Source organism: Bufo bufo, chromosome 1 (assembly GCF_905171765.1).
Source record: "Bufo bufo chromosome 1, aBufBuf1.1, whole genome shotgun sequence".
NCBI lineage: Eukaryota > Metazoa > Chordata > Amphibia > Anura > Bufonidae > Bufo > Bufo bufo.
Genome location: NC_053389.1, coordinates 842,413,000 through 842,425,978, shown reverse-complemented (window position 1 = coordinate 842,425,978; position 12,979 = coordinate 842,413,000). Strand labels below are relative to the sequence as shown.

General features: G+C 42.7%; 1 protein-coding gene across 1 annotated transcript in view; it reads left to right on the top strand.

The window, feature by feature from the left end:
• Nucleotides 1–11,235, top strand: part of LOC120986732 (sodium/potassium-transporting ATPase subunit beta-2-like) — a 44,582-nt gene extending 33,347 nt beyond the window's left edge. Inside the window, exons 6-7 of the mRNA XM_040415446.1 lie at nt 6,300–6,407; nt 10,860–11,235. Of these exons, the coding sequence (XP_040271380.1) occupies nt 6,300–6,407; nt 10,860–11,024 (273 nt within the window). The 3' untranslated portion in view covers nt 11,025–11,235. The remainder of the gene's footprint in view (nt 1–6,299; nt 6,408–10,859) is intronic.
• The last annotated feature ends 1,744 nt before the right edge of the window (nt 11,236–12,979 follow it).

Here is a 12,979-nt window from a genome sequence, read left to right as displayed (position 1 = left end):
TATATTATATAATATATAGGTGATGTGTCCGGCCTGTGTCAGTCCTCCTTACACACATACTATAGGGGCACTATAGACGCTGTACTGTAGGTGTATATTATATAATATATAGGTGATGTGTCCGTTCTGTGTCAGTCCTCCTTACACACATACTATAGGGCACTATAGACGCTGTACTGTAGGTGTATATTATATAATATATAGGTGATGTGTCCGGTCTGTGTCAGTCCTCCTTACACACATACTATAGGGCACTATAGACGCTGTACACGTAGGTGTATATTATATAATATATAGGTGATGTGTCCGGTCTGTGTCAGTCCTCCTTACACACATACTATAGGGGCACTATAGACGCTGTACTGTAGGTGTATATTATATAATATATAGGTGATGTGTCTGGTCTGTGTCAGTCCTCCTTACACACATACTATAGGGGCACTATAGACGCTGTACACGTAGGTGTATATTATCTAATATATAGGTGACGTGTCCGGTCTGTGTCAGTCCTCCTTACACACATACTATAGGGCACTATAGACGCTGTACTGTAGGTGTATATTATATAATATATAGGTGATGTGTCCGGTCTGTGTCAGTCCTCCTTACACACATACTATAGGGGCACTATAGACGCTGTACTGTAGGTGTATATTATATAATATATAGGTGATGTGTCCGGTCTGTGTCAGTCCTCCTTACACACATACTATAGGGGCACTATAGACGCTGTACTGTAGGTGTATATTATATAATATATAGGTGATGTGTCCGGCCTGTGTCAGTCCTCCTTACACACATACTATAGGGGCACTATAGACGCTGTACTGTAGGTGTATATTATATAATATATAGGTGATGTGTCCGGTCTGTGTCAGTCCTCCTTACACACATACTTAGGGCACTATAGACGCTGTACTGTAGGTGTATATTATATAATATATAGGTGATGTGTCCGGCCTGTGTCAGTCCTCCTTACACACATACTATAGGAGCACTATAGACGCTGTACTGTAGGTGTATATTATATAATATATAGGTGATGTGTCCGGCCTGTGTCAGTCCTCCTTACACACATACTATAGGGGCACTATAGACGCTGTACTGTAGGTGTATATTATATAATATATAGGTGATGTGTCCGGCCTGTGTCAGTCCTCCTTACACACATACTATAGGGGCACTATAGACGCTGTACTGTAGGTGTATATTATATAATATATAGGTGATGTGTCCGGCCTGTGTCAGTCCTCCTTACACACATACTATAGGGGCACTATAGACGCTGTACTGTAGGTGTATATTATATAATATATAGGTGATGTGTCCGTTCTGTGTCAGTCCTCCTTACACACATACTATAGGGCACTATAGACGCTGTACTGTAGGTGTATATTATATAATATATAGGTGATGTGTCCGGTCTGTGTCAGTCCTCCTTACACACATACTATAGGGCACTATAGACGCTGTACACGTAGGTGTATATTATATAATATATAGGTGATGTGTCCGGTCTGTGTCAGTCCTCCTTACACACATACTATAGGGGCACTATAGACGCTGTACTGTAGGTGTATATTATATAATATATAGGTGATGTGTCTGGTCTGTGTCAGTCCTCCTTACACACATACTATAGGGGCACTATAGATGCTGTACACGTAGGTGTATATTATATAATATATAGGTGATGTGTCCGGTCTGTGTCAGTCCTCCTTACATACATACTATAGGGGCACTATAGACGCTGTACTGTAGGTGTATATTATATAATATATAGGTGATGTGTCCGGTCTGTGTCAGTCCTCCTTACACACATACTATAGGGGCACTATAGACGCTGTACACGTAGGTGTATATTATCTAATATATAGGTGATGTGTCTGGTCTGTGTCAGTCCTCCTTACACACATACTATAGGGGCACTATAGATGCTGTACACGTAGGTGTATATTATATAATATATAGGTGATGTGTCCGGTCTGTGTCAGTCCTCCTTACATACATACTATAGGGGCACTATAGACGCTGTACTGTAGGTGTATATTATATAATATATAGGTGATGTGTCCGGCCTGTGTCAGTCCTCCTTACACACATACTATAGGGGCACTATAGACGCTGTACTGTAGGTGTATATTATATAATATATAGGTGATGTGTCCGGTCTGTGTCAGTCCTCCTTACACACATACTATAGGGGCACTATAGACGCTGTACTGTAGGTGTATATTATATAATATATAGGTGATGTGTCCGGTCTGTGTCAGTCCTCCTTACACACATACTATAGGAGCACTATAGACGCTGTACTGTAGGTGTATATTATATAATATATAGGTGATGTGTCCGGCCTGTGTCAGTCCTCCTTACACACATACTATAGGGCACTATAGACGCTGTACTGTAGGTGTATATTATATAATATATAGGTGATGTGTCCGGCCTGTGTCAGTCCTCCTTACACACATACTATAGGGGCACTATAGACGCTGTACTGTAGGTGTATATTATATAATATATAGGTGATGTGTCCGGCCTGTGTCAGTCCTTCTTACACACATACTATAGGGGCACTATAGACGCTGTACTGTAGGTGTATATTATATAATATATAGGTGATGTGTCCGGTCTGTGTCAGTCCTCCTTACACACATACTATAGGGCACTATAGACGCTGTACTGTAGGTGTATATTATATAATATATAGGTGATGTGTCCGGTCTGTGTCAGTCCTCCTTACACACATACTATAGAGGCACTATAGACGCTGTACTGTAGGTGTATATTATATAATATATAGGTGATGTGTCCGGCCTGTGTCAGTCCTCCTTACACACATACTATAGGGCACTATAGACGCTGTACTGTAGGTGTATATTATATAATATATAGGTGATGTGTCCGGCCTGTGTCAGTCCTCCTTACACACATACTATAAGGGCACTATAGACGCTGTACTGTAGGTGTATATTATATAATATATAGGTGATGTGTCCGGCCTGTGTCAGTCCTCCTTACACACATACTATAGGGGCACTATAGACGCTGTACTGTAGGTGTATATTATATAATATATAGGTGATGTGTCCGGCCTGTGTCAGTCCTCCTTACACACATACTATAGGGGCACTATAGACGCTGTACTGTAGGTGTATATTATATAATATATAGGTGATGTGTCCGGCCTGTGTCAGTCCTCCTTACACACATACTATAGGGGCACTATAGATGCTGTACTGTAGGTGTATATTATATAATATATAGGTGATGTGTCCGGTCTGTGTCAGTCCTCCTTACACACATACTATAGGGGCACTATAGACGCTGTACACGTAGGTGTATATTATATAATATATAGGTGATGTGTCCGGTCTGTGTCAGTCCTCCTTACACACATACTATAGGGGCACTATAGATGCTGTACACGTAGGTGTATATTATATAATATATAGGTGATGTGTCCGGTCTGTGTCAGTCCTCCTTACACACATACTATAGGGGCACTATAGACGCTGTACTGTAGGTGTATATTATATAATATATAGGTGATGTGTCCGGTCTGTGTCAGTCCTCCTTACACACATACTATAGGGGCACTATAGACGCTGTACACGTAGGTGTATATTATATAATATATAGGTGATGTGTCTGGTCTGTGTCAGTCCTCCTTACACACATACTATAGGGCACTATAGACGCTGTACTGTAGGTGTATATTATATAATATATAGGTGACGTGTCTGGTCTGTGTCAGTCCTCCTTACACACATACTATAGGGGCACTATAGACGCTGTACACGTAGGTGTATATTATATAATATATAGGTGATGTGTCCGGTCTGTGTCAGTCCTCCATACACACATACTATAGGGGCACTATAGACGCTGTACTGTAGGTGTATATTATATAATATATAGGTGATGTGTCCGGTCTGTGTCAGTCCTCCTTACACACATACTATAGGGGCACTATAGACGCTGTACTGTAGGTGTATATTATATAATATATAGGTGATGTGTCCGGTCTGTGTCAGTCCTCCTTACACACATACTATAGGGGCACTATAGACGCTATACACATAGGTGTATATTATATAATATATAGGTGATGTGTCTGGTCTGTGTCAGTCCTCCTTACACACATACTATAGGGCACTATAGACGCTGTACACGTAGGTGTATATTATATAATATATAGGTGATGTGTCCGGTCTGTGTCAGTCCTCCTTACACACATACTATAGGGGCACTATAGACGCTGTACTGTAGGTGTATATTATATAATATATAGGTGATGTGTCCGGTCTGTGTCAGTCCTCCTTACACACATACTATAGGGGCACTATAGACGCTGTACTGTAGGTGTATATTATATAATATATAGGTGATGTGTCCGGTCTGTGTCAGTCCTCCTTACACACATACTATAGGGGCACTATAGACGCTGTACTGTAGGTGTATATTATATAATATATAGGTGATGTGTCCGGCCTGTGTCAGTCCTCCTTACACACATACTATAGGGGCACTATAGACGCTGTACACGTAGGTGTATATTATATAATATATAGGTGATGTGTCCGGTCTGTGTCAGTCCTCCTTACACACATACTATAGGGCACTATAGACGCTGTACACGTAGGTGTATATTATATAATATATAGGTGATGTGTCTGGTCTGTGTCAGTCCTTCTTACACACATACTATAGGGGCACTATAGACGCTGTACTGTAGGTGTATATTATATAATATATAGGTGATGTGTCCGTTCTGTGTCAGTCCTCCTTACACACATACTATAGGGCACTATAGACGCTGTACTGTAGGTGTATATTATATAATATATAGGTGATGTGTCCGGCCTGTGTCAGTCCTCCTTACACACATACTATAGGGGCACTATAGACGCTGTACTGTAGGTGTATATTATATAATATATAGGTGATGTGTCCGGTCTGTGTCAGTCCTCCTTACACACATACTATAGGGGCACTATAGACGCTGTACTGTAGGTGTATATTATATAATATATAGGTGATGTGTCCGGCCTGTGTCAGTCCTCCTTACACACATACTATAGGGCACTATAGACGCTGTACTGTAGGTGTATATTATATAATATATAGGTGATGTGTCCGGTCTGTGTCAGTCCTCCTTACACACATACTATAGGGGCACTATAGACGCTGTACTGTAGGTGTATATTATATAATATATAGGTGATGTGTCCGGTCTGTGTCAGTCCTCCTTACACACATACTATAGGGGCACTATAGACGCTGTACTGTAGGTGTATATTATAATAATATATAGGTGATGTGTCCGGTCTGTGTCAGTCCTCCTTACATACATACTATAGGGGCACTATAGACGCTGTACTGTAGGTGTATATTATATAATATATAGGTGATGTGTCCGGTCTGTGTCAGTCCTCCTTACACACATACTATAGGGGCACTATAGACGCTGTACTGTAGGTGTATATTATATAATATATAGGTGATGTGTCCGGTCTGTGTCAGTCCTCCTTACAAACATACTATAGGGCACTATAGACGCTGTACACGTAGGTGTATATTATATAATATATAGGTGATGTGTCCGGTCTGTGTCAGTCCTCCTTACACACATACTATAGGGCACTATAGACGCTGTACTGTAGGTGTATATTATATAATATATAGGTGATGTGTCCGGCCTGTGTCAGTCCTCCTTACACACATACTATAGGGGCACTATAGACGCTGTACTGTAGGTGTATATTATATAATATATAGGTGATGTGTCCGGTCTGTGTCAGTCCTCCTTACACACATACTATAGGGGCACTATAGACGCTGTACTGTAGGTGTATATTATATAATATATAGGTGATGTGTCCGGCCTGTGTCAGTCCTCCTTACATACATACTATAGGGGCACTATAGACGCTGTACTGTAGGTGTATATTATATAATATATAGGTGATGTGTCCGGTCTGTGTCAGTCCTCCTTACACACATACTATAGGGCACTATAGACGCTGTACTGTAGGTGTATATTATATAATATATAGGTGATGTGTCCGGTCTGTGTCAGTCCTCCTTACACACATACTATAGGGGCACTATAGACGCTGTACTGTAGGTGTATATTATATAATATATAGGTGATGTGTCCGGTCTGTGTCAGTCCTCCTTACACACATTCTATAGGGGCACTATAGACGCTATACACGTAGCTGTGACGATGCGAGCTCCACGCTCGCTGTCTGTTTTCCAGTCTTCCTCACATATATTCTCCTCATTTCCAGAATAATAATAGTCTCCTGGGCGACATCCAGTACTTCCCCACCTTCGCACCTTCCGGCCTGGGAGGAATTGACCTGAAGTACTTTCCGTATTATGGGAACAGAGCGCAGGTAAGTGGCTGCTCCAGACGTCTTCTATCTGACCTTCCCCTGAGATCCTCCAGACATCTTCATCTCTCGATGCACCATTTATGGACAATTTTAAAGTGTGGACACATGAGTCTGAGAAGTAAAAATCCCAAATTCACTGATATAGGAAAGCTTCTTTACAGTAAGAGCAGTCTCACAGTGGAATGTCCAACCCCAAGCAGTAGTAATGTCAGGGGCTATGCTAGTATTCCTGCTCACTGATATAGGAAAGCTTCTTTACAGTAAGAGCAGTCTCACAATGGAATGTCCAACCCCAAGCAGTAGTAATGTCAGGGGCTATGCTAGTATTCCTGGTCACTGATATAGGAAAGCTTCTTTACAGTAAGAGCAGTCTCACAATGGAATGTCCAACCCCAAGTAATAGTAATGTCAGGGGCTATGCTAGTATTCCTGGTCACTGATATAGGAAAGCTTCTTTACAGTAAGAGCAGTCTCACAATGGAATGTCCAACCCCAAGTAATAGTAATGTCAGGGGCTATGCTAGTATTTCTGGTCACTGATATAGGAAAGCTTCTTTACAGTGAGAGCAGTCTCACAATGGAATGTCCAACCCCAAGCAGTAGTAATGTCAGGGGCTATGCTAGCATTCCTAGTCACTGATATAGGAAAGCTTCTTTACAGTAAGAGCAGTCTCACAATGGAATGTCCAACCCCAAGCAGTAGTAATGTCAGGGGCTATGCTAGCATTCCTAGTCACTGATATAGGAAAGCTTCTTTACAGTAAGAGCAGTCTCACAATGGAATGTCCAACCCCAAGCAGTAGTAATGTCAGGGGCTGTGCTAGTATTCCTGCTCACTGATATAGGAAAGCTTCTTTACAGTAAGAGCAGTCTCCCAATGGAATGTCCAACCCCAAGCAGTAGTAATGTCAGGGGCTATGCTAGCATTCCTAGTCACTGATATAGGAAAGCTTCTTTACAGTAAGAGCAGTCTCACAATGGAATGTCCAACCCCAAGCAGTAGTAATGTCAGGGGCTATGCTAGCATTCCTGGTCACTGATATAGGAAAGCTTCTTTACAGTAAGAGCAGTCTCCCAATGGAATGTCCAACCCCAAGCAGTAGTAATGTCAGGGGCTATGCTAGTATTCCTGGTCACTGATATAGGAAAGCTTCTTTACAGTAAGAGCAGTCTCACAATGGAATGTCCAACCCCAAGCAGTAGTAATGTCAGGGGCTATGCTAGTATTTCTGGTCACTGATACAGGAAAGCTTCTTTACAGTAAGAGCAGTCTCACAATGGAATGTCCAACCCCAAGCAGTAGTAATGTCAGGAGCTATGCTAGTATTCCTGGTCACTGATATAGTAAAGCTTCTTCACAGTAAGAGCAGTCTCACAATGGAATGTCCAACCCCAAGCAGTAGTAATGTCAGGGGCTATGCTAGCATTCCTAGTTACTGATTTAGGAAAGCTTCTTTACAGTAAGAGCAGTCTCACAATGGAATGTCCAACCCCAAGCAGTAGTAATGTCAGGGGCTATGCTAGTATTCCTGGTCACTGATACAGGAAAGCTTCTTTACAGTAAGAGCAGTCTCACAATGGAATGTCCAACCCCAAGTAATAGTAATGTCAGGGGCTATGCTAGTATTCCTGCTCACTGATATAGGAAAGCTTCTTTACAGTATGAGCAGTCTCACAATGGAATGTCCAACCCCAAGTAATAGTAATGTCAGGGGCTATGCTAGCATTCCTAGTCACTGATATAGGAAAGCTTCTTTACAGTAAGAGCAGTCTCACAATGGAATGTCCAACCCCAAGCAGTAGTAATGTCAGGGGCTATGCTAGTATTCCTGGTCACTGATACAGGAAAGCTTCTTTACAGTAAGAGCAGTCGCACAATGGAATGTCCAACCCCAAGCAGTAGTAATGTCAGGGGCTATGCTAGTATTCCTGGTCACTGATACAGGAAAGCTTCTTTACAGTAAGAGCAGTCTCACAATGGAATGTCCAACCCCAAGCAGTAGTAATGTCAGTGGCTATGCTAGCATTCATGGTCACTGATACAGGAAAGCTTCTTTACAGTATGACCAGTCTCTCAATGGAATGTCCAACCCCAAGTAATAGTAATGTCAGGGGCTATGCTAGTATTCCTGCTCACTGATATAGGAAAGCTTCTTTACAGTAAGAGCAGTCTCACAATGGAATGTCCAACCCCAAGCAGTAGTAATGTCAGGGGCTATGCTAGCATTCCTGGTCACTGATACAGGAAAGCTTCTTTACAGTAAGAGCAGTCTCACAGTGGAATGTCCAACCCCAAGCAGTAGTAATGTCAGGGGCTATGCTAGCATTCCTGCTCACTGATATAGGAAAGCTTCTTTACAGTAAGAGCAGTCTCACAGTGGAATGTCCAACCCCAAGCAGTAGTAATGTCAGGGGCTATGCTAGCATTCCTGCTCACTGATATAGGAAAGCTTCTTTACAGTAAGAGCAGTCTCACAATGGAATGTCCAACCCCAAGCAGTAGTAATGTCAGGGGCTATGCTAGTATTCCTGGTCACTGATATAGGAAAGCTTCTTTACAGTAAGAGCAGTCTCACAATGGAATGTCCAACCCCAAGTAATAGTAATGTCAGGGGCTATGCTAGTATTCCTGGTCACTGATATAGGAAAGCTTCTTTACAGTAAGAGCAGTCTCACAATGGAATGTCCAACCCCAAGCAGTAGTAATGTCAGGGGCTATGCTAGTATTCCTGGTCACTGATATAGGAAAGCTTCTTTACAGTAAGAGCAGTCTCACAATGGAATGTCCAACCCCAAGCAGTAGTAATGTCAGGGGCTATGCTAGTATTCCTGGTCACTGATATAGGAAAGCTTCTTTACAGTAAGAGCAGTCTCACAATGGAATGTCCAACCCCAAGTAATAGTAATGTCAGGGGCTATGCTAGTATTCCTGCTCACTGATATAGGAAAGCTTCTTTACAGTATGAGCAGTCTCACAATGGAATGTCCAACCCCAAGTAATAGTAATGTCAGGGGCTATGCTAGCATTCCTAGTCACTGATATAGGAAAGCTTCTTTACAGTAAGAGCAGTCTCACAATGGAATGTCCAACCCCAAGCAGTAGTAATGTCAGGGGCTATGCTAGTATTCCTGGTCACTGATACAGGAAAGCTTCTTTACAGTAAGAGCAGTCGCACAATGGAATGTCCAACCCCAAGCAGTAGTAATGTCAGGGGCTATGCTAGTATTCCTGGTCACTGATACAGGAAAGCTTCTTTACAGTAAGAGCAGTCTCACAATGGAATGTCCAACCCCAAGCAGTAGTAATGTCAGTGGCTATGCTAGCATTCATGGTCACTGATACAGGAAAGCTTCTTTACAGTATGACCAGTCTCTCAATGGAATGTCCAACCCCAAGTAATAGTAATGTCAGGGGCTATGCTAGTATTCCTGCTCACTGATATAGGAAAGCTTCTTTACAGTAAGAGCAGTCTCACAATGGAATGTCCAACCCCAAGCAGTAGTAATGTCAGGGGCTATGCTAGCATTCCTGGTCACTGATACAGGAAAGCTTCTTTACAGTAAGAGCAGTCTCACAGTGGAATGTCCAACCCCAAGCAGTAGTAATGTCAGGGGCTATGCTAGCATTCCTGCTCACTGATATAGGAAAGCTTCTTTACAGTAAGAGCAGTCTCACAGTGGAATGTCCAACCCCAAGCAGTAGTAATGTCAGGGGCTATGCTAGCATTCCTGCTCACTGATATAGGAAAGCTTCTTTACAGTAAGAGCAGTCTCACAATGGAATGTCCAACCCCAAGCAGTAGTAATGTCAGGGGCTATGCTAGTATTCCTGGTCACTGATATAGGAAAGCTTCTTTACAGTAAGAGCAGTCTCACAATGGAATGTCCAACCCCAAGTAATAGTAATGTCAGGGGCTATGCTAGTATTCCTGGTCACTGATATAGGAAAGCTTCTTTACAGTAAGAGCAGTCTCACAATGGAATGTCCAACCCCAAGCAGTAGTAATGTCAGGGGCTATGCTAGTATTCCTGGTCACTGATATAGGAAAGCTTCTTTACAGTAAGAGCAGTCTCACAATGGAATGTCCAACCCCAAGCAGTAGTAATGTCAGGGGCTATGCTAGTATTCCTGGTCACTGATATAGGAAAGCTTCTTTACAGTAAGAGCAGTCTCACAATGTAATGTCCAACCCCAAGCAGTAGTAATGTCAGGGGCTATGCTAGCATTCCTAGTCACTGATATAGGAAAGCTTCTTTACAGTAAGAGCAGTCTCACAATGGAATGTCCAACCCCAAGCAGTAGTTATGCTTAAAATTGAGAATACTTGACAATTAAGTGCAATTAGCACAATTCATGTTCATTAACCATTTCATTTCTTTCACAATGTGCTGTATGGTGATGCCTGAGAACATTGTGTCACCCTGCTGAAGAATCTCTTCCTCTTCCCACAGCAAAACTACACGCAGCCATTCGTGGCGGTAAAGTTCCTGAATGTGGCGAAGAACGTGGACCACATGGTGGAGTGCCGTGTCAATGCAGCCAACATCAACAATCAGGATTCCCGGGACTTGTACCAAGGGCGAGTCATCTTTAAATTGAGGATCAACAAAGGATAGACGCTTGTCCTCTCCATGAGATGTCACCAGAATGGCCTGGTGTTGCCGTATTGTCATTATTATCGCCCATTTTCTACCAATCAGGCCCCCCCCCCCAATCTGTGTATATTGACCCCCCCCCCATGTCCTGTACATAGGTGTGTGTGTATATAACATATTTAATGTCAGACTTGTCGGCTCCACTTATCATTAAAGATCTGGTTTTCTAATCTCTGAGCCTTGTGCCCATTGCTGCTGCCTGGAGTCTTAGTTGCTGACCGCCACCTGCAAATGGTGTCCGTGCCGCAACGAGACTGCACCTCAATGGTGGCAGACGTGTCACCTACATGGAGCAGTCAGGGCAAAGTCATATCAAACGTCTACATGGCCACATTGCCTGGGATCGCGCCGTACAGACCTTCTCATCACGTTCAGTAGCATGCAAAGGTTTGGGCCCCTGATATTCTTGTTACTGGGAACAGCTGAGTTAAAGATGAAATGATCTCCAAAAGACAGAAAGTTACAGATCACGCATTCACATTGTAATTTAAGCAAAAACATTATTTTATTTTTATCTTTTACATTTTCCAAAAATGTAAAGGGCCCGAAGGAAAACTTTGGGCCCCCTGCATGGTTAGTGCCTAGTAGCGCACACATCGGCAAGTATCACAGCTTTGTAAACACTTTTTGTAACATCACAGAGTCTTTCAGTTCTTATTTAAGGGAATGTCCTCCTTGCAGACGTCTTCTAGTTCTGTGAGGTTCCTGGGCCGTCTTTCATGCTCTGCTCTTTTGAGGGATTTTCCTCCATTCCTCCTTGCAGACGTCTTCTAGTTCTGTGAGGTTCCTGGGCCGTCTTTCATGCTCTGCTCTTTTGAGGGATTTTCCTCCATTCCTCCTTGCAGACGTCTTCTAGTTCTGTGAGATTCCTGGGCCGTCTTTCATGCTCTGCTCTTTTGAGGGATTTTCCTCCATTCCTCCTTGCAGACGTCTTCTAGTTCTGTGAGGTTCCTGGGCCGTCTTTCATGCTCTGCTCTTTTGAGGGATTTTCCTCCATTCCTCCTTGCAGACGTCTTCTAGTTCTGTGAGATTCCTGGGCCGTCTTTCATGCTCTGCTCTTTTGAGGGATTTTCCTCCATTCCTCCTTGCAGACGTCTTCTAGTTCTGTGAGATTCCTGGGCCGTCTTTCATGCTCTGCTCTTTTGAGGGATTTTCCTCCATTCCTCCTTGCAGACGTCTTCTAGTTCTGTGAGATTCCTGGGCCGTCTTTCATGCTCTGCTCTTTTGAGGGATTTTCCTCCATTCCTCCTTGCAGACGTCTTCTAGTTCTCTCCCATCGGGGGCTGCTGTGCCTTTTCAGCCCCTGATGGGAGAGGGAGCGGGCCACCCTCCCTCCCCATCACCCACTGCTCTGCTGTGGCAGCGAGTGATGGTTACCATGGCAACCGGACACCTTCACAGGCGTCCGGCTGTCCATGGTACTGGTCAGAGGCTGTCCATGGTGCTGATTAGACTTCTGCTAAAGGCAGAAGTCTAATCAGACTTTGTAAAGTGAAAATACAGTACAATACACTATATAGTGTACTGTATTATACAGACATCAGACCCACTGGATTTTCATGAACCAAGTGGGTCTAGGTCAAAAAAAAGTTAAAAAAAAGTGGAAAAAAAAGTAAAAATCAAAAAACACTCATCACTGATTAAAAATGAAAAAAAAAAAATTCCCTACACATGTTTGATATCACCGCGTCCGTAACGACCTGATCTATAAAACGGTCATGTTACTTTACCCGAACGGTGAACGCAATAAAAAATAAAAAACTATGATGAAATTGAAATTTTGCCCACCTTACTTCCCAAAAAAGGTAATAAAAGTGATCAAAAAAGTTGAATGTACGCCAAAATAGTACCAATCAAACCGTCACCTCATAACTCAAAAAATGAGACCCTACCTAAGATAATCGCCCAAAAACTGA